General features: G+C 49.5%; 1 protein-coding gene across 1 annotated transcript in view; it reads right to left on the bottom strand.

Annotated features, from left to right (window-relative positions):
* Positions 1-13,485, bottom strand: part of LRCH2 (leucine rich repeats and calponin homology domain containing 2) — an 87,807-nt gene extending 74,322 nt beyond the window's left edge. The window contains exon 1 of the mRNA XM_066581880.1: positions 13,173-13,485. Coding sequence (XP_066437977.1) covers positions 13,173-13,392 — 220 coding nt within the window. The 5' untranslated portion in view covers positions 13,393-13,485. The remainder of the gene's footprint in view (positions 1-13,172) is intronic.
* Positions 13,486-22,024: the final 8,539 nt, after the last annotated feature.

The raw sequence follows: 22,024 nt of genomic DNA, 5'->3' as shown, positions 1-22,024 counted from the left end.
CTTAGATGGTAAAAGTAGATCAATAGGATTTGCATTTAATTATTGAAAACGGTAAATTTGCTGAAGTTTTTTCCTAAATTGTCGTTTCTTTCCCATATTCAGCAGCAATGTGTCACATTGTATATTTTACATATTATGGGGTACAATGTTTATCAGATTGGTATCTCCGCCTATTTTGGAAACACATTTGAAATTTTGTTCTACATTTGAAAGATTTAGGAGACTTACAAATTCAGGGCTCCTGTCCACGGGCGTATGGCTGCAGAAATGGTTTTTTTTTTTTTTTTTTTTAATTCCCCACTCTATTTTAGAGCTGGGATGCTACATCCACCCAATGCAGCATATCATATGCAACATATGTGTACACAGAGGAATACAGCATGCTGCGAGCGATCCATTTCTTGTGCGTATCGATATGCAGTGACTCCATTCACCCCGTGTCACGTGGACGTACAAAACGCACGCGCAATATGCTTTGAAAAACACGGTCATGGACAGGAGCCCTAACAATTAATAAGACTGAAGTCCGTAAGGGCTGAAATATCTGCCAACTGTGCCAGCAAGAGTCCGATTAGCGGGATGCCGTGGAGGATTGATTTTACGGTCCCTTCCTTCATAGATTCTGATGGTGGCAGTATACAGTCTTTTACAAAGTTTATACAACTCTTCTCCATAACGTGCCGCCATTTGTGGACTTCACCCATATTTAACAAGAGCCTCAAGAACTTTTTTTAAACTCTTACAGGGTGGTGGGCTTGCAGTCTCCGGGGGACGTAGAAGAGGGAGCTGTGCAGTCTACTGCCTTGCATACAAGTTTGTTTGTTGGACCAGGTCATCACTTATAAAAAGTGTAAAGGAATCAATGAAGGAGAAATGTGCGCCATCCAGGTTTATTCATGGGGTGGCACTGAAGGTAACTATTTTTGGGGTAAATGAGATGGCCACAAAGAACTGGCATCTCCTGCTCGTTCTCCTCGGTGATCTGTGCTAGCATCCCTACAAGAGTTATCTGTCACTTGGGAGGCAAGCTGTCACTGAAATCGCGTCTGTTTCGGTTTCTGAACCCAAATGCAAGTCAGAGCTGAGCATTTCACATGCCTCCTCCAAACTATACAACGTCTTGGTTCTCTTTTCTAAAATGGCCAAGAAGATATAAACTAATAGAACACCCTAAAGTACCGTCCTCAACATCCATTCCAGTAATTACTGGGGGAAAGTATATATATCCATCTAGAAGAGTTCATCTACATTGTGCACAGTATACAGAGGACGCCGTAATGTGACGGAACATATCTAGTATACTGACCTAATGTAATATGTGACACCCTAGTTTGACCTAATTAATAAAAACCAACCCCAGTTAAGGCCGCCTGCACACGGGCAGATTTGCACTGCAGAATCCGGGGTGAGCGTCTGCCTCTAAGGTCCACAGCAAATCCCATTCATAGCATGCTATAGAAAAAAGGGATTCTTCTTGCACAGGAGCAGAAAAAAAGTGACATTGCGGGAAAAGCAGGAGTTTAAAAAAAATAAAAAATCTGTACTGTGGAAGTACAACAGCGAGCTGTGCGGACTACCTGCAGTACAGGTGAGGCTACAGAGAGGCAGGTAGGCATAGCCGCTGCTGCTGCCAGGGCGCCGCCTGCAGAAGACGGCTCTGTTGTGTGCAGGCGGACTATATAATAATGCAACGCCCCAACGTACGATGGAAGCTGTAGATATACTATGTAGCACAAACACTACTATGTCACATACACACTAACCCATGTGACGCTTCACAGCAGTTGTTACAATGTGTCTACTCAGAAGGAAAGGTCTGAGAAGCAGAGCGACGCAGCCGTCCACATACCTCCTAAACCATGCAGATTGTGGCCGCCATGATGGGATCTCATGTGCAGACGGACACAGGATTGGTTTCAACAGTTCCAGCAACTTTGCCGTTTCCGAGCAAGTCTCTATATTTACAGAGCTTGGTTCTAAATGGGTGTAAAGGTTTATTTCCAGAATTTTACATTGATGGCCTATTCTTATAGGGGTTGTGCAAGGTGTAGAAAAATTTGCGAGAAGGGGGGGGGGGCGGGGTGTCTCTGCATTGTGTTATACACAGATTGTGACAACGAAATGTAAAACTCCTTACACATGTGTTTAACACGACAACTTGATTTACACAATAGGTCATTTTCTGATGACATGTTCCCTTTAAGAGAAAGCATGAAGTGCTGACAGGGTGTCCAGGACTTTACTACTTCTGGCCGGTCCGCAGCGGCGCAGTTTGGTAACGGAGCTCCCAGTGAATTCAGTTGCACCTGCAATACAAACCTTGATGGCTGCAGCACGGACGGCGCTAGCCGCTAACGGCTCGCCCACAATTATAGCTGGCCTAGCGAAAAACGAAAGCGGCGGTCTTCTGCTAATTAACTATTGATGACCTACACTCAGGATAAGTCACCAGTAGTGAAGTTCCGGAGAACCCCTTTAAGGGTACGTTGACATGTAGCAAGAACGATGGAGATCTTGATGCAGTTTAGATGTGGATTTTCTGCACCATTCCTGCTACGTGTGATCGTCCCCTAAAGGATAACATGCATTATACTTACCTGTCCAATGCCTTGTGTACATAGTGTTGGTATATACACGTGTATACAGGCTTCAGCACAGGACCGATGAGGTGCGTGACAAAGCCCAGAGAGAAGTGCCAGAGCGGAAGGGTAATCAGACCCGCGAGAAGAACTCGTTTTGCTTTATTCTTAGCATTTCCTGCCAGCTCTTTTTAGAACTCAAGTCAACTACTTTAAAGAGGTCTTCCCATCTACAGCGTACAGTATATCCACAGGACCCCATCTCGCAGACCTGCACCTAGATGACTTTGGGCCCCCATCACCCGCAGCTGAACTTACAGAAAGAACTGAGCAGGCATCGCTACGCCGTTTCTGTAAGACTGGGACCCACTTGCGCACTTCAGCTCCGTGTTTCTGTTCATTAATACCAAGTGCGCCCCAGCCCCCCTGCCCCCCTGCCCCGGACCCACATTCTGTGCATCACTGAAATCTATGGTACTCGGAGTTTGGGTCAGGAGACCCGCGGTCAGGCCAGGACGCACTTCCGTATTGCAGACACAAAACACAGAGCCGAAATACCACAAGCGTGTTCCCGGCCCAACTCCCACGTAAGTCAATAGGATTTATGAAGACAGCGTAGCAAAGTGAACTACATTATCGCAAATCCAAGGCTACACAAACAGCGCTGCTTCTTGTTACACGCTTCCCGTAAATCCTATTAACTTCCATGGGAGTTATAGAAACAGCAAAGTGATGCCCCCTCGGCTGCTTCCAAAACCCCTGAGCAGCACCTTTAGCTGGGCTGGAGGTGGTGGGGGTCCCAGAACAGATAATGGTGGGCTGGCAGTAACTAAATACATATTGTGATGCCGGAAGGGTCTGGACATACAGCTGTGGCCATAGTAAAAGTAGGAGCAGACAGAGGGGTGCAGGGCGGACTTATTGCCATGATTTTACAATGTATTCCAGACTGTACCCCCAGGGGGTTGCTTCCCGTTTTTTCTGCTATTTCCACAAAATCAGTGTTCAGACTGCATCATATAGGTTCACCGTTCGAGATAAACATGGTTTTGTAAGCCCAGGAGCTCCGCAACTACAACGGACGCCATTTTTATCTCTTTAAATGACATTTTAGTTTCCCGTCACAGTAACAGGATCAGGGGGCACCCTGACAGCCCTGAGAGCGAAGCCCACCCAACCGGACATGAAGCCCAGGAATCACAGATGGTGGACTACAAGTACAGTCATTGTCAGAAGAAGCCCTTCGTTAGAAGTTGTCAGACCAAATAAAGCTTTGTGTGATTGTAACGATGATAGAAGGGATTACAGGATCAGAGCAAAAGGAGAATTTATTGTAAGAAACTGACCCCTCGTAGGGAGGCTCTAGTACCCTGTTGTACCACCTCTAGCTTGGATACAAGATGTGATACGGAAAGGCATGGAGGCTCTAGTCCCCTGTTGTACCGCCTCTAGCTTGGATACAAGATGTGATACAGGTAGGCATGGAGGCTCTAGTACCCTGCTGTACCGCCTCTAGCTTGGATACAAGATGTGATACAGGTAGGCATGGAGGCTCTAGTACCCTGCTGTACCACCTCTAGCTTGGATACAAGATGTGATACGGGGGGCATGGAGGCTCTAGTACCCTGTTGTACCACCTCTAGCTTGGATACAAGATGTGATACGGAAAGGCATGGAGGCTCTAGTACCCTGTTGTACCACCTCTAGCGTGGATACAAGATGTGATACAGGCGGGCATGGAGGCTCTAGTACCCTGTAGTACCACCTCTAGCTTAGATACAAGATGTGATACTGGCAGGATGGAGGCTCTAGTACCCTGTTGTACCACCTCTAGCTTGGATACAAGATGTGATACAGGTGGGTATGGAGGCATACAGGTTCTATATGGTATCCTGCAGTCTATCGCTCAATATTTGCTGTAACCGAGCCTCCAGATTGTGCAAACTTGTAGGAAAAGTGGGCATCTTTACAGTGGATCTCTGCCCGGGAGCAGGAGCCGCAGACGGATCTCCGCGGTCAGCTTGTCTGACAGATAGGCTGACCGTGGAGAATCGCAGCAATTCGCAGCATGCCGCAATTTGCCAGCCGCGAGCGGAGAACCGCTATGATTCTCCGCTCGTGGACGGGGGGGGGGGGGGGGGGCTGTGCTTTCCATAGGAATGCTATGAAAAGCGTGCATAGTGTTACCTGCGGCCGGATTATCACCACGGGGAATGCAATCCAAAAACATCCGTGAACAGGCAGCCTTAAACTTGTGATTGTAGGTGCAATAAAAAAAAAACCTGCATTGAATCCATGTACGAGGATTCTTTATGCATGTTTTTCATCACAATAGTTTCAATGTTAAAAGTGACAGACAAATCACTTGGCATACGAGTGCAAGTTTTTTTTTATAAATAAAATAAAAGACCCCAGAGGAAATAAGCATTTCCTTGCGAGGAATCACCAAATAAAAGGACATGCAGCGATTGCTCAATCTTGCAGGATTGGTGCGAGAGAAGAATGAAAAGGGTTATAAAAAAAAAAAAACAAGAATCGCTTGTGTGAATAAACACGTTGAAATCAGTGTTATTTTCACGTGCAAATTCAATCCATATCGTTACTGGGCGGAACGAGTGCGTGCAAAGCGTCCTGTGTAAAGGCACCCTTATGGATAGTGTATACCATTTCACATTAACACGATTCTGCGTTCTTAACCTGAAGCTAAAAGTAATAAATTAGGATTAAAAATTCTAAAATATTCAGATCTTTAAAAAAATTTAAAAAATAATCCTATTCTACAGGCACAAATCGACAATATCAGTAAGTCCCATCCTCAGAAATCCATCTCATTGGCATTCCACAGCGAGGATCACAAAGACCATAAATATACCCCCTGCCTCCAGCAACAAAGCACCGGGCCAGGAAAGATGAAAGCGGCTGCAATGAATGACGGGGTGACACATGGCTGCTCCCTGCCTGATCACCGCACAGGGTATCCCAGATAAGTCATTATCACACTACTAGATAAATACCCCATGGGGGGGGGGGGGGGAATCAATTCCCAAGCATTAATTAGGGAGCAGCCTCCAACACGGAGCCCTTTGTGTTGTGTCCCTGCAGTATACAGGAAGATACATCCCCTATCAGATGCTGTCAAGAAGTCGGTGCTGTGAATGAAAGTCCCATTCTCTGGCAGTGATTTGCAAGGCTGATCAGCACTGATCCGGGGACTCCCTGCTTCCAATAGAGAAGACTGACACAGATTGTTGGAAGGGAATTAAAGGGGCAGATGACTATTCAGCAGCACCTGCCTACACAGCCATAGCGGCGAGCGGGCACGCAGCAACGCTAGATGGATTCTGGTGAAGAGCTGCGCCAGATGCTAGAGGAAGCGGAGCCAATCAGGGATGGAGTCAGCCCGCCGGGAGGAAGATAAAGACGGGATGTCTCGGCTTCACATATTATAATTTCTCACGCCGGGTTACCCGAGTGTCACAGTACTGGATCTTTATGAACCAGGATAAACCGTTTTATAGATCCGAGCTATTACCCCCCAAGTGCAGGGCTCATTGTAGTAGCTGGGGATGCTCTGGGAGGTGGGCACACGGCAGCGGCTGGGGGGGAAGCCCTTCATACATTCAGACGTGTTGGGTCCTCTGAAGATTTTCCGCCGCAGCAAAACCCACATCAGATGTGGTCCGGACTTTGGCGCAGGTTTGAAGTGGATTCCACCCCTTATATGAAGGAGTGAAAATAGGCAGTATAAACCGGCATGCTGTGATTTAGGCCCGTGAGTCCGTTTATGCTGCACGTCTCTTCAGCAGACAGTATGGGATTTCTTCATATCTCAACCACTTTGGGCTTTTATTATGCTGCATTCGCCAGAATATGGGAACTTTCTCTAGTTGAGATCTACATTTTGGTGTAGGAGAGAAACCCTCTAATATTCCATGCATTGGAGTATGCCAGTACGCAGCCGGCCTCCATACACACGAGACAGAATCTAGTCCTTCTAGGTTCAGACAACTTTTCATGGACTGCTGGTCCTGTTCTGGTTTTCATCTTCTGTGTAGAAAACTGCGGTTTCCATAGGAGAGACTGAGTCTTTTAAGTCTCCATCCCCGTCAGCCCTTCACACGGCACAGAAAGGAGCCAATAGCCGACTGACGAAGGGTTCCTTCAGACTAGCTCTTAACGGTTTCATTTTCTTGCTCAGTTATGGCGCTGGGAAAACCACACCCACTGGATGAAAGGAACCGCCATATGGCGGCATAAGCCAGTACCAAACGGTCGCCATTTATTAGAATAGGGTCTGTTAGGTGTCTGGACGGCTGTCAGACACTTCACAGGATGCGATAGCGCAGCATGACACACTATTTTATCCTGTTTTTAATTGGAATTCAATGATAGACGTTCCAAACCACCTCTAACCCCAAACCACCTCTAACCCCAAACCACCTCTAACCCCAAACCACCTCTAACCCCAAACCACCTCTAACCCCTATATGAACGAGTCCAGAGATAGACGCAGGCCGAAGAGGTCCGTCTCACATACTGACCCCATCGCGTCACTCAGGTGTCCTCTACATGCGGGTTTCTGCATGGAGGGCAGAAACAAGGAAGGAGCGAGCGATAGGTCATAAGTAACCTCTAAATGGTACGTGAAAAGCAGCGGCTATATATTGGGCCACCACATCCGGGTCTGTCAGATTGGCAATGAGGTTCTGGAGTTTTCACAGCAAAAATAAAGCTGCAGACAGCAGTACTCGGTCGTGAAAAGGAGTAAGAAAACCTTGTAAGAAAGCAGTCCTAATGTGACTGGAGCTCAATAGCCACCAAACAGCACTAATGACCGCAGGCCAGACAGAAGATTAACCGCTAACTGCCCCAGCGCTTCTATCAACCACCACACGCCCCAATCTCCTTACCATAGCTCTGCTCCAGGTATTCTTGTATCTTGTCGCCACCAGAAGTGTGGGTGGTGACAAGATACAGGCTGCATGACAAGCTGGCCACACCCCCTCTCAGGTCCTGGCAGTCACTAACAGTGGCTTACCCGGCGCAGACTCTCTGCAGTGGGCAGCGGCGCTGGACAGTGAGGGAGTGGCAGCGGCAGAATGGCTTCCCTGGAAGCCTGCCTACATTGGGCACCATCAAGTGACAGTGCGGGAGCGGTGGCGGCAGAGTGGCTTCCCCGGCGGCCTGTCTGCACTGGGCAGCAGCGGCGATGGCAGAGCGGCTTCCCCGGCGGACACCCTACACTGGCCAGCGGCGGCGGACACTGAGGGAGCAGGGCACCTGCGGCGGCACTAGCACAGCGCTGGGTGACAGTGAGTCAGGGAGGGACAGAGGGAGTAAAATGCAGAGACTGGAGGGCAGAGGGGACACTGCAATCAAACTCCAGGGACAGCGGTGGTTGACAGAATGGCTGGCATGGAGGGTGAGGGTTCGTTTCAGTATTGGGGTTAATAGTGAAACAAGCCCTAATTGTAAGCCTCCATCCCAGCATGGAGTACATCCTCACGCTGCTAGGACCTTCAAGCCTTGACCCAATCGGGAGCTAGAGGGATGGGGGGGGGGTCAAACCCCTAGCTTCCGGTGGTGTCAAGATACAATAATACCTCCGCCCCGTACACCTACCAGCCCCTGGACCAGTTTCAATGTGCAAGCTCTGCACCTGACGCTTTATCCCCACCCCCCGGCTCTGACACTCCAGTCTGAGAATTCAGATGACCTTAAATCTCCCATCCATGATTTTATGACAAGAGACTACAGACATGAGGTCAGCAAAAGCTGTAAAAACGGTGCTACAGTGCATCATCTGAGCGCCCTCCGGGATGCCGGCAAGTGAAAATACTGTACATCACATTGAAGGAGTAAAATGGTATCCTGGGCATTTAGTACCAATCACCTATCCTCAGGAAAGGTCATCAATAGTTGATTGGCAGGGATCCATCGCTCGCGATTCCCGCTCATCAGCTGATTCTCTGTCCCGGAAATGTAATACACGGCTTCAGTCCTATTGAAATCAACGTGAGCGATGCCCTCACCAGGGGTGCCCAACCTTTGGGCCACACATTAAATACACAAACAATAACGAGTCATGCGCCGTACACTTTTTTTTTTGAACTCCTGCTCTCGCGCTCCCGCGGCAGTGCAGAAATTCAGCTGCGGGTGTGCTGCTGATCCGGACGGCTTCCATAGGCTTCAACAGAAGCCCGCGGGAGACCCAGATTAAAATGGAGCATGCTGCGGGTGATTTCCCGTACACGCAATCCGCACCTCGGGAAAATGACATCCGCAGGTATTTAATTACCTGCGGGTGTCCAATGCATCCCTATGGGCGCGCGGATCACGCTGCGGGTGATTCACTGCGGATATTTCCCCGTGGACATGAAGCCTTGGGGTTCAAAGTAATAATACCAACCTGAGAAACAGGCGGGCAGGGCCGAAGCGATGACTTCTAGATTAATGCACCCGTATTACACGTCTAAGTTGTCTTTGTGGTCAGAGCGGAAACAAAAGACATCACTTCATTGATTTGAATGGGTGTAAACCATCTATTACACTTCCGGCCCTGACCACCAAGGCAAAGGTCTGGCCCTGCTGCACTGACAGTAGGCCGGAGGATCAGCTGGTTGGTCATCAGTAGTAAATCCCTGGAAAACCCCTTTAATGTAAATGAGCGAAAAAGTGGAATTACTCCTGGAAAACCCCTTTAATACACATTATTGTATACAAGCTTGATATTTTCAACAGAGGCCATACAATCTATGTTTACACATCACACAAAGGGTTAAAGTAATAAAAAGCAGGGAGGGGGTTTACTGACAAAGGAAAACAGTAGATGTAGTAAGTGCAAGTATTTCCCAGGACAAAGGGATATCCTGTGACACACATGTAACTATGCCTAGTAAATGGTGAGAAGACTTAGCTACATAGTAGCCACCTCCAGATCAGGGTATTGGTGTAGCCCCGAGGCTACAGCTGCGGCCACCTCCGGCTTCCCGGCCACCTAACATAGGTTTTCTTCACTGTCGAAACTACCGGACACGCACCTTGACGGATTTCAGAGTTCCGAGCGGTGAAGGTGTATGTGCAGGAGCCAATCGGAAGCTTTGGGCATGACCTGGGCATTACCTGTAGCTCAGCCCAGCCAACCCATACTTCTGGTGGAGACATACTACATTAATACCTAGGATCAGCCCTCCGACTTCTCTACATAGTAGCTAGCGCACAGGATGAGACCTCCAGGCACAAAATCTAATTATTAAGTGAACGTAGGAGGATTCCCACGGAGTAACATCTGTACTCCACAGTGTATGGAAGGAGGCAGCAACAAAAATAACCCCCTGAAACATGATACTTGTATATATAGAAACAAATGGGGCTTGCCTTGTAGAGAACGTGTCTATACACAGCTCCAACCGAGCACAAGATCTACATGTTCTCCAAGAACAGCCCAGCTACATTAATAAGAAAAATGGCTATTTTGGACAAGCCGCTCTTGTTAAATTTCATTCACATCATTCATTCGGCGCAGATCCGGTGAGAAATCCAGACCAAGATAGTGCAGCCTATGGTGCCAATACATCCATCATGCTGGACAGAACCAATCTAGTCAATAGGGTCCATCGCGCTGCTCAGGCGGTTCGGGTATTTTCGCTAACTGACCAGAACAACGGAAGCCACACGGAGACCTCATATAAACGTGAATGAGCCCATAGCAAGAGGTCCTGAAGCCTGACGAAGAGCAGAGGATAATGGGTGTACTGCCGGTAGCCTCAGTGGTCAGCTGCTAGACCGTGTCTACACCATTTTTATAGTTCTGCCCGACTGAGAGATGGACAGATATCACACGAGTCTATGAAGAGGAGAACCTTCTGCTGCGCCACCACCAGGATGTCCAGATAGAGAGGGCCTGTCATGTTGTGAAGAGCAGCACAACCCAGGTTATAGCATCTTTCCATACTCAGGTGTGAATGTCAGGTGGGCAGTTCTTACCCCACCCTGTCAGTAGGTGGCATCAGACCTGACCAGCATCGACCATAGAAGAGTCCATACGGGCAAACAGAGGACGGTACGAAAAGGATGAATAAGTGCCGATAGTCAGAGGAGCCGCAGCTTCGGCTGCCCGCTGACTCTACAACATGACAGCTCCTATTTATATCAATAGGCTGTATGTGTGACGTGGGGAGAACCTGGGTCCTTCAGAAAGACACCCTCCGGATAGTTAACGACACTCACGAATAAGGGACTCGCCAGCAAGTTACAAAACCACTACTCCCAGCATGCCTACAGCCTCAGGATCCATTTGTCAGGATATGCCGGAAGATGTAATGCAGCCCCACAGCTGGAGGGCCCTGCTAGAGACAACCTCTTGGGCGGTGGTAATCACTGCCACTGCTCACCCGGCCTTCCTCAAGACGGAAGAATGCCACCGTCGCTGCCAGTCATGTGGCCTTCCTCACAACAGAAGGCCAACACTGCCACCTGGCCTTCTTCAAGACAGAGGATGTTACCTCGTCACTCATCCTTCCTCATGTCAGAACACCTGCACCATTGCCTGTCATCCGGCCGTCCTCATGACAGAAGGCCGCCACCATCACTTCATCCGGCCGTTCTCATGACAGAAGGCCGCCACCATCACTTCATCCGGGCTTCCCCAAGACAGAGGTCACCGCCTGCCATTCAGCTTTCCCCATGAAAGGGCAACGCCACAAGGGTACGGGGCCTTCCTAAAAACAGATGGGCATCCATGCCTTCCTCATGAAAGAAGGGCACCACCATCACTGCCTGTCACGTGGTCCTTCCACTCAACAGAAGACCATCGCCTGCCACCCAGCCTTCCTCATGACAGATGGAAGCCACCCCCAGCTCCCCTGTCCTCCCTCATGGCACAGGGTTACCAACACCTGTGAAGACGATGTGACAGGCGACCGCATCCTGGTGACAGAAAGCCGCCACCCCCCACCACCCCGGTTCAGGCTCGTTACATGGTCGCTGACGAACCTTTACCCCCGGATGTCAGACTTAAGAGGGAACAAGGATATTTATCTCCACGAGCTACAAACCCGTCATGGCGGCCGTCCCGAGAATGGTTACACCTCGTTGACGTCCCGCACATCACTCAACATGGCACAAAGTTGGCATTCACATTTTACAAGCCAACGTCTCAACAGATCAGATGTCCATCACCGCCCCAACCACCCGTCAGCACCCCATGAAACGCCCCAACCAGGTGACGTCCGATATGGTGCTTCGCACATGACCATTGGAAGCAGTTTATGTTGCCCGCGCCTTCTTCCATAGGCTTCATCAGTGAGCCAACAAGCAGGAGCAGTTAGCACTTCTAGGGTGGGGGAGTGGGGGGGGAGGGGGGCAGCTCGGTGGAGGGGTGATAAGGGGCAGCTCGCACTACTGGGGGGACAGCAGGCTGATGAGGGACAGCTTGCACTACAGAGAGGGGGAGCCAGCACTGACTACTGGGGGGACAGCAGGCTGAGGGACGGCTCGCACTACTGGGGGGGCGGGGGGCAGCAGGGTGGAGGGGTGATGAGGGGCAGCTGGCACTACTGGGGGGGGAAAGGGGGCAGCAGGGTGATGAGGGGCAGCTCACACTACTGAAAATAATTGGGGGGGGGGGCAGGGGAGAGTGGCACTGACTACTGGGGGCTTGCACTACTAGGGGGACAGCTCACTACTGAAGGGGGGGTGGGTAGCACTGACTACTAGGGACAGCAGGGTGATGAGGGACAGCTCGCACTCCTGGGGGGACAGCAGGGTGGAGGGGTGATGAGGGACGGCTCGCACTATTGGGGGGCAGCAGGGTGGAGGGGTGATGAGGGACAGCTCGCACTATTGGGGGGCAGCAGGGTGGAGGGGTGATGAGGGACAGCTCGCACTATTGGGGGGCAGCAGGGTGGAGGGGTGATGAGGGACAGCTCGCACTATTGGGGGGCAGCAGGGTGGAGGGGTGATGAGGGACAGCTCGCACTATTGGGGGGCAGCAGGGTGGAGGGGTGATGAGGGACAGCTCGCACTATTGGGGGGCAGCAGGGTGGAGGGGTGTAGAGGGACAGCTTGCACTATTGGGGGGCAGTAGGGTGGAGGGGTGATGAGGGACGGCTCGTACTATTGGGGGGCAGCAGGGTGGAGGGGTGATGAGGGACGGCTCGCACTATTGGGGGGCAGCAGGGTGGAGGGGTGATGAGGGACAGCTCGCACTATTGGGGGCAGCAGGGTGGAGGGGTGATGAGGGACAGCTCGCACTATTGGGGGCAGCAGGGTGGAGGGGTGATGAGGGACAGCTCGCACTATTGGGGGGCAGCAGGGTGGAGGGGTGATGAGGGACAGCTCGCACTATTGGGGGGCAGCAGGGTGGAGGGGTGATGAGGGACAGCTCGCACTATTGGGGGGCAGCAGGGTGGAGGGGTGATGAGGGACAGCTCGCACTATTGGGGGGCAGCAGGGTGGAGGGGTGATGAGGGACAGCTCGCACTCCTGGGGGGACAGCAGGGTGATGAGGGACGGCTCGCACTCCTGGGGGGACAGCAGGGTGATGAGGGACGGCTCGCACTATTGGGGGGACAGCACTGACAATGGCCGCACCTGCTTGTGTGGTGTCCGTCAGGTCATAGCCGCTGCCCGGGAACTCCCTCAGCTTGCGGCCGCTCAGGTTGAGGATGCCGGACGTCACCGCCTCCTCCAAGGCCCGGTCCAGGCTCCGCACCGTGTGCTGGTGGAGGGTCCCGGTGCTCCAATGGGGTCCATTGGGGAAGCTGGGGAACATGGACAACGAGCCCGGCCACACACCGGCTGCCGCATGCATTGTGCCTCCTCCACTGCTGCCTTGTCCGGTCCCTCCGCCACTACTCTGCCCCCCGGAGACCCCCGCAGCGGCGGCAGCAGCAGCCACCGCCGTCTGACTCGCCGCCATTTCTGCCAAGGAATAGCCCTGCTCTAATGACACCGTTAGCAAGTGCTCGACTCTCTGCGCATGCGCGGTGTGCACCGACGGAGGGGGCTGTACCAAGAGCGCAGATGTGATGGGGGCGTTCCAGAAACCTGTGTGCCGTGGGGGGCGAAACCAAAACAAAAGTGCCGCTCTGAGGAGAATGTCACGTTATATGGGCGCAGTGGGCTGGGGGGGGGTGAAGAGTTAGCGGAGGCTCAGTGGTGATATATAAGGCGGCGGTCACACGGCGACATTCCTGCGCGACTTCTGTCCGACTCTGAGGAGACAACGCGCTCGCCTGAATGGGTTAATTCGCGTGTGCGAATTAGAAAAAAAATGCCGCTTGCCCTGATTTTGTGCGATTTTTCTTCAAGAATAAAAAAAACGCATCGCAGTCGCACGCCATTTTCATGGGAGCTCGATGTGTTGGTAACGCCGGTTACTATGGCAACCACATGAAAAACTAAACAATGAGAAAACGCAGAGCAGGCAAAGCCGCATGTGAATACAGCCTGAGCGCAGTTCGCACGAGCGTCAGTGATAACACATCCATCCATATATATTGCATATAGTACGCAATTTAAAAGAATTACGCAGCGTGTTCAATATTACCGCGTATTTACGGGCGATAGAGCCCTACCGCTCTCTTCAGGCGCGTAATGATCACTGCACATACGTAATCACAGCCTCGCACGAGCACAAAAACGCTCGCTCCTGCGCAACATATCTGCACAGTGAAGGGGTGTCTGTGCGCGTACAAATACTGTACAGATTTGCGCAGGAATCACCCCGCCCTGATTTTAAATGGCTATTAAGCCAAATGAGGTTCCGCTGTTTGCGGGTCGGTGCAGTGTTTTGCGCACAAAAATAGAGCAAAACAGAAATGGCGACCAAACGGATCTGATGGGCGCGGGCGGTGGGGGCGGAGCTCTGGGGATTCCCATCGCGGCCATGAAAGTCCGGGTTATGAACATCCCTTTAAATATCCTTCGGGCGAGGTTTTTTTTAGCGTTTTGGAAAAGCTGCGTTGCGTCAACATGGCCGCCGCTAGAGCTTACCCGGTGCTAACGCTATCAGAGTCTGCGGCCTCATGTCCATCATTGAATTACGGAATCTGCGTGTGTCCCCCGTACGGGCGATCTGCTGTCCAATCAGCGCACAATTATTGGGCATCTGTAGGTAATTAAATACCCGCGAAAGTCATTTTTCCCAATTTGCGGATCCCAGGCGCGGTTTCTGCGGAGTCCCGCACGGATGGCATCTATTGAAGCCAATGGAAGCTGACTGATCTGCGGCCCGCTCGCAGCTGACACCGCCGATGTGCCGCCGATCCGTGGGAAAGCAGGAGATTTTTTTTTAAAAAAAGCATTCTGCAGGCGCGCGCACACGCATCCGACCGTGCAGGAGATCCAGCGGGACGGAGAAGACCCGCACCGCATCCGGGCAGATAAGAGAATGTGCATGGCTGCGGGCGCAGGTGGAACCCGTGTGTGCCAGGGGCATGAGGCCGTAAGCTCCAGGGGTTCCCAAGCAGGAGATCTCCATCAGTGTGTATGCTCTACAGCGCCTCCAGGAGGCGGACAGGCTGGGGATCCTTACGGCTGCCACCTTCATTCACGGCAATCATGGCACGTTGTTTACACGGAACGCTGCGGCCGCCGACCAGCGATGGTTTATGGTTTACATGAAAGATCCCATGAAGGATTTATAGCTAGGCGATGCTCCGTGCGGCAGGGTGGGGCGGCATCTATCCTCCGGCGGCTTCTGCCCAACCTCTGCACCCCGGCGTGGAGTTTGAAAAGCTCATCTGAATCCACCCTTAGGGCTCATTCACACGAGCGTACTGTACATCAGCCACATTTCCACAGCCGGCCGATATACGCAATCAATGCATCCGTACAGAGGGGCGTATACCCAATGCGCAAGAATGTCCGGACGGCACAGACAGCACATACAGTCCACATTACAGCCGGGCGTTCCTACGCCAGCCAGAAAAGATAGTTCTGGAACTATCTTCGGTCAGAATACGGCGCCCGCTGCTCCTATGGGAGCCTATGAGAGCTGCCGGAGGGGGGAGGGAGTTTAACAGCCTGACTGCTAAACTCCCTCCCCCTTTGCTCCTCCTCTCTGCCCCTTGATGGCTGTTTGCAATGGAATGGTAAGGGAGCTAGTGTGCTAAAGTCCCCCCCCCCCCCCCCCATCCATTGCCGGCAGCTCCCATAGGCTGGAGCAGAGAGAGGGAGGGACTAGCTCTGTAAACTCCCACACCCTCCCCTTATCATAAGCCAGCAAGGGGATGGGAGTTCAGCACAGCTCCACCCTCCTGATCCACGGTTTTCCGGAGTTCTGTATATGCACGTGCGTTAAAATGGGAGTTGCAGCCGTAACACGGCTGCCTTTCATTGTCACGATTTTCGGCCACGTGCCGTGTGAATGAAGCCTTAGAGTCATGACATATCTCCTTAGAGTCATGACATATCTCCTTAGAGTCATGGCATATCTCCTTAGAGTCATGACATATCTCCTTAGAGTCATGACATATCTCCTTAGAGTCATAACATATCTCCTTAGAGTCATGACATATCTCCTTAGAGTCATCACATATCTCCTTAGAGTCATCACATATCTCCTTAGAGTCGTGACATATGTCCTTAGAGTCATCACATATCTCCTTAGAGTCATGGCATATCTCCTTAGAGTCATGACATATCTCCTTAGAGTCATCACATATCTCCTTAGAGTCATCACATATCTCCTTAGAGTCATGACATATCTCCTTAGAGTCATAACATATCTCCTTAGAGTCATGACATATCTCCTTAGAGTCATGACATATCTCCTTAGAGTCATGACATATCTCCTTAGAGTCATCACATATCTCCTTAGAGTCATGACATATCTCCTTAGAGTCATCACATATCTCCTTAGAGTCATCACATATCTCCTTAGAGTCGTGACATATGTCCTTAGAGTCATCACATATCTCCTTAGAGTCATGGCATATCTCCTTAGAGTCATGACATATCTCCTTAGAGTCATTACATATCTCCTTAGAGTCATGACATATCTCCTTAGAGTCATAACATATCTCCTTAGAGTCATGACATATCTCCTTAGAGTCATCACATATCTCCTTAGAGTCATCACATATCTCCTTAGAGTCGTGACATATGTCCTTAGAGTCATCACATATCTCCTTAGAGTCATGGCATATCTCCTTAGAGTCATGACATATCTCCTTAGAGTCATTACATATCTCCTTAGAGTCATCACATATCTCCTTAGAGTCATCACATATCTCCTTAGAGTCATCACATATCTCCTTTGAAGGGACCTTCCAGACAGGGCGGAATATTTCCACAATCCGCAGCAGTATTTGCCATTTGGAATATTTTGCAGTAAAACCCGCATGTCACGGGCCGCTCTCACATGCATGCAGAAAAACGCCCCTCCACATCGCGTTGTACAGCGTTTTTAACACACCTCATGATTGCGATGGGTGACGGGGTGCGTCATAAAACACTGAAACTGGAACAGACAGCGCTTAAAAATCGCAGTGTTTCAAACGCAACCTTTGAGCGCAGGTCTGAGAAGCCCCATTAAAATCCATAGAAGCGCTGTACCACGGTTAGCACGCCGCCCTGCCCGCCGCGCTGATTGCAGGTAAAAGCGGGGAGTGTGAGAGCGGCCTAAATGCGGATTTGGATGCAGAATTGCCGGCAGAATTCTGCCATTTTTAATTCCGCAATAAAGTCCACACATCCGGCTTGCAGATTTTGGTGTGAAATTTGCCGCAAGCCAACAAAGAGTCTCTATTTACCATCACAAGAACGCTGCCGGCGCCATTTCTTTAAATCTACAAATAAAGACAGAAGGTCCGAAACTTATCGACAGCATCAAACTCTGAGCGTGTCACCCGGACTCCATTTATTGTGCTCTATTAGCGGTATTATAGCCCAAACTGCGCTAAATAGCTATGACCCCTGTAATGCCATCTATGACCTTTGTAAATCCGTAGGCTGCGTTCACACAGGACGGTTTTTGTTGTGGCTTTCAACCACAATTAAAAACCACATCATAAGGCTGAGTTCACACAGGGCGGATTTGCAGCGGAAATTCCGTCCAGAATTTCACTGCAGCAAATCCGTCCTCAGCCGCTAATCCCGGGATTGGCCAGCCATGTGGACGGGATTTGTCAAAAATCTTGTCTACGCAGGACGGCGAATCCCCCGCAGCAAAGCCGGCGCTGCAACGCGGATTCTCTCGGCCACAGCATGTAAAAAAAAAATGTTCAGTTGCGGCTGCGCTCTCTTCTATGCGGCCAAGCATGCGGCTTTTGAAGCATCACTTTCCCGGCGGAAAACTCTCAGTTTTTCGCTGCGGCCAAACTGCGAGATTTCCGTCGGGATTCCGCCCCGTGGGAACCCAGCCGAAAAACGCCTGTTGTTTACAAATAAATCTAAGTATTGTTAAACACTGCATGCATTTTTTAATATTTGCAGCTTTTTTTTTAAATGAATGCGGTTTTCTGATACGATTTCTAATTGCGGTTTAAAACCGCAACAACAAAAAAACGACGTTGGAATGCAGCCGAGAAACTGCGCATCTCTATGGTAAGAATCACGCCGTAGGATCTGCCTCATTCATATCATTCCAGATGCACGTCGGCATGTAATATACGGCACACGGGGTTGCTATGCCGACACACTTATGCTTAATAAGAGCTTTTCATTTACGCTTTGCGATATTTAAATTGCGCTCAATCACATTTCGGAAGGTGTTAAAATATTCTCAAAACCGCTTAGAAACTGAGGTGTCATTTATATGGGCATCTCCCATATGCTGGCAGACCGCACTATGCCATGTTAACCCTTTCCTACGTCTCCCATCAGCCTGGTGCTCGAATAGCCCGCTACTCCAAGACCTCATGCAACCTACTGCTTGCCGTGTTCGTCATGTTACATCTTACTGATACTGCGTGTCTGTAATACACTGAGAATGATACAATAGTATACAGCTTCACAAGGTAGGAAGTGACTGCAGCCGGCTGCTACTCTATAGCTAGAAGTAGGAAGGGGATCAGCTGTGCGTTCAAGTAGGACCCATTATTTGTAGGGACAACATTTGGAATGGAACTCCACAGATACAACTACTGGCAGTGGCTGACCGCTGATCTAAGCAGAGGACATAGTGTGGGTTGCAGAGTTCTGTGAAAAGTCATTTCGATGTGTTAGAGAAGGTCACATTCAAGTGCAGGTTTCATTATTTGTGGGGGCCCTTTGTGAAAAATACTACCTCGGCAACCCAGATCTCGGTCTATGGGAGATCCCAAAAGTGGTGGAGGCCCCATGGCACATGTCCCTTGTGCCCTCCTTATTACCTAGCTGTGTTCATGTAGGTCTTGGACCTTCCCACAGAAGGGATCTAATCCTGACAGAGTGCCTACATGTACACTAGACCACCAAAGTGATTGGACGGACAGCTGAGGAAGAATCAAAAGTAGTATTTGATTCTATATGGTAATACTTACTCAGGCCTCCTATGTCCTAAAGACATCAGATACGCTCCGTGGCATACTTTCTACTAACGTCCTATAACCTTTTGTTGGTATTTCCCTCCATTCATCCTGCAAATGTCTGGCAAGTTCCAAAAGAAGATGGATGCTGTTTATATTTCCTAACCCGACGTTTTAGTTCATCCTAAAGATGTTCAGTAGGGATCAGGTCAGGACTCTGTGCAGCCAGACCAATCATGGTACATCTTTATCCTCAAGCCAACATAAAACAGGCGCGTTGTCTTGTTGGAAGTATGGCCGACCATCCCCAGAGTATTGTCACATTGTCAGCAGCACACTATTGTCTAGAACGTCAGGGTCCACATCCGTGTTCATGGTTCTTGCCACTACAACCAACAGGCAGAGACCGTGCCTCATAACATCCTCAGACCATAACAGAGCATCCGCCATATTTAACTGCTGGCACAACACACCAAGGCACAAGGTGCTCCGCAGGCTCCTCCACACCCAGGTACGTCCATCTTATTTGAAGATTAAGAAGCATGATTCACCATAGAACGTTCTTCCATTGCTAACTGTCTAATGAGGATGCTCTTTGCTCCATTGTAGAATGGCTGATGCATTGTACATCATGATGGACGGCTTGTGTGCAGCGACATAACCCGTATATCCAACAGCATACAGTTCCCGTCACAAACTATGGCTGACACCTAGAGGGGTCTGCATTTTATGGTTTAGGACATTCATTAATAGAGATGAGCGAGCGTACTCGGATAAGCACTACTCGCTCGAGTAATTTGCTTTATCCGAGTATCGCTGTGCTCGTCCCTGAAGATTCGGGTGCCGGCACGGAGCGGGGAGCTGCAGGGGAGAGCGGGGAGGAACGGAGGTAAGATCTTTCTCTCCTTCTCTCCCGCCCGCTCTCCCCTGCTCCCCGCTGCGACTCACCTGTCACCCGCGTCGGCACCCGAATCTTCAGGAACGAGCACAGCGATACTCGGATAAAGCCAATTACTCGAGCGAGTAGTGCTTATCCGAGTACGCTCGCTCATCTCTATTCATTAATACACAGTCAAACCTCTAGTTTCGTTGTCTTCTAGTTTAGTCGGTTTCCAGTTTCACTCACTTTTCAAGTCAGAATTTTGCCTCTAGTTTCACCAGCTGCTTCTAGTTTAATTGGCGGCCGCCGGCCCACGTGGCCTCGCTGCTGACGCAGCCCACGTAATCTCCTGCTCAGCGCGTCCTCCTCCTGATGCTGAAACGCTACCCACCCTTCTCCAGCGTTGCTGTGGGCGCTAGTAAAACAGTACTGTAGTGTAATGTAAGTGGCCATGTTTACCCAAAAAACACAGTGATGTCACCTGCAGTCCTATGTAACACCACAGATAACACAAAGTGATAATGCTGAGGACAGATGATGTAGTAGATGTGACCTGCAGTCCTATGTAACACCACAGAGAACAGTGATAACGCTGAGGACAGATGATGTAGTAGATGTGACCTGCAGTCCTATGTAACACCACAGAGAACAGTGATAATGCTGAGGACAGATGATGTAGTAGATGTGACCTGCAGTCCTATGTAACACCACAGAGAACAGTGATAACGCTGAGGACAGATGATGTAGTAGATGTGACCTGCAGTCCTATGTAACACCACAGAGAACAGTGATAACGCTGAGGACAGATGATGTAGTAGATGTGACCTGCAGTCCTATGTAACACCACAGAGAACAGTGATAATGCTGAGGACAGATGATGTAGTAGATGTGACCTGCAGTCCTATGTAACACCACAGTTAACACACAGTAACATGTTCAATAATATGTTAAATCATCATTTATTCTTTACAGAAGTATTTTATATTTATTTATTATTGTTATTGTTTTGGTATTAAAAACCATATTTATTAATTGTGGTTTAGTGTGTTTTTTGGAATGTCTGGAACAAATTAATTGGATTTACATGGCTTCCTATGGAAATAATTGCCTCTAGTTTCATTGGTTTCAAGTTTGGCTGATTGCTTTTGGACGGATTACCAACATTAGTAGAAGTTTGGCTGTATAACTTTTATTTATCATATAAAAAACCTAATTGTACCCTAAACCGTCCCAAACACTAGATGGAAAAGCAGAGTAACCGCCTTGAAAATGGGCGATCCCACACAGGAAACTAACCCTACCTCGCTCTACCTTTCCTTATATAAACAGTAGGTAGGGGAAGAGATTGGGAGGTATTCAATGTCCAGTGTCAGAAAAAAACGAGACCTGATCCAAATAATGGATATTGGAAAGAAGCAAAACAGATTTTTATATAGAAAAAGGTAGGGCGAGATAGGGTTAAGTTCCCATGTGGGGTCGTCCTTTTCAGGGTGGTTACGCCGCTTTTCCAATTGTAAACTAGTATTTTGGACAGTGTAGGGTACAATTAGGTTTTTCTATAAAAGTTATATATTAATGATCTTAGTGGTTGTTGTATCTGTAATCGGGATATTGTTTGCTGTAAGGGGAATGCATTCCTGGTAATTCTGTGAGATGTTTTAGGACATGTGACACGCTAATAGGACACAGTACAGTCTATGGATAGGGGTGTCCAAATAGTTTGGGCAGAATAATTTATATGGCTCCTTGGTAAAATGGTCTTAAAACAAAACATAACAGTCATAAAAAAAAAACAATGGGTTGTCGTGTTTGTGGGTTATATGAAAGTCAAGCCTTTGCAAAACATTGTGTTAGCCATGTAGCAGTGTGTAAATATAATCTGTGGGTGATGAATGCGGCTGTACACTGTGCTAACACTGTACAATGCATGGCACAATGTCAACTATCTGAAGTAAGCTCCAAGTCAATGCCGCCCTTTGTGGCTGCTGCTTCATTTACTCCTTATATCCCCCATATAGTATAGGAGGGAGATAACAAGATGTCCCACTTCTACAGAAACGTAAACACACAAACATAAAGGCTGGGGTCACACTGGACGTCTTCCCGGCGGA

Source organism: Eleutherodactylus coqui, chromosome 10, assembly GCF_035609145.1.
Source record: "Eleutherodactylus coqui strain aEleCoq1 chromosome 10, aEleCoq1.hap1, whole genome shotgun sequence".
In the NCBI taxonomy this organism is placed as follows: Eukaryota; Metazoa; Chordata; class Amphibia; order Anura; family Eleutherodactylidae; genus Eleutherodactylus; species Eleutherodactylus coqui.
Note: the sequence above shows the minus strand (reverse complement) of the source record. Positions and strands in the feature narration are given on the sequence as shown.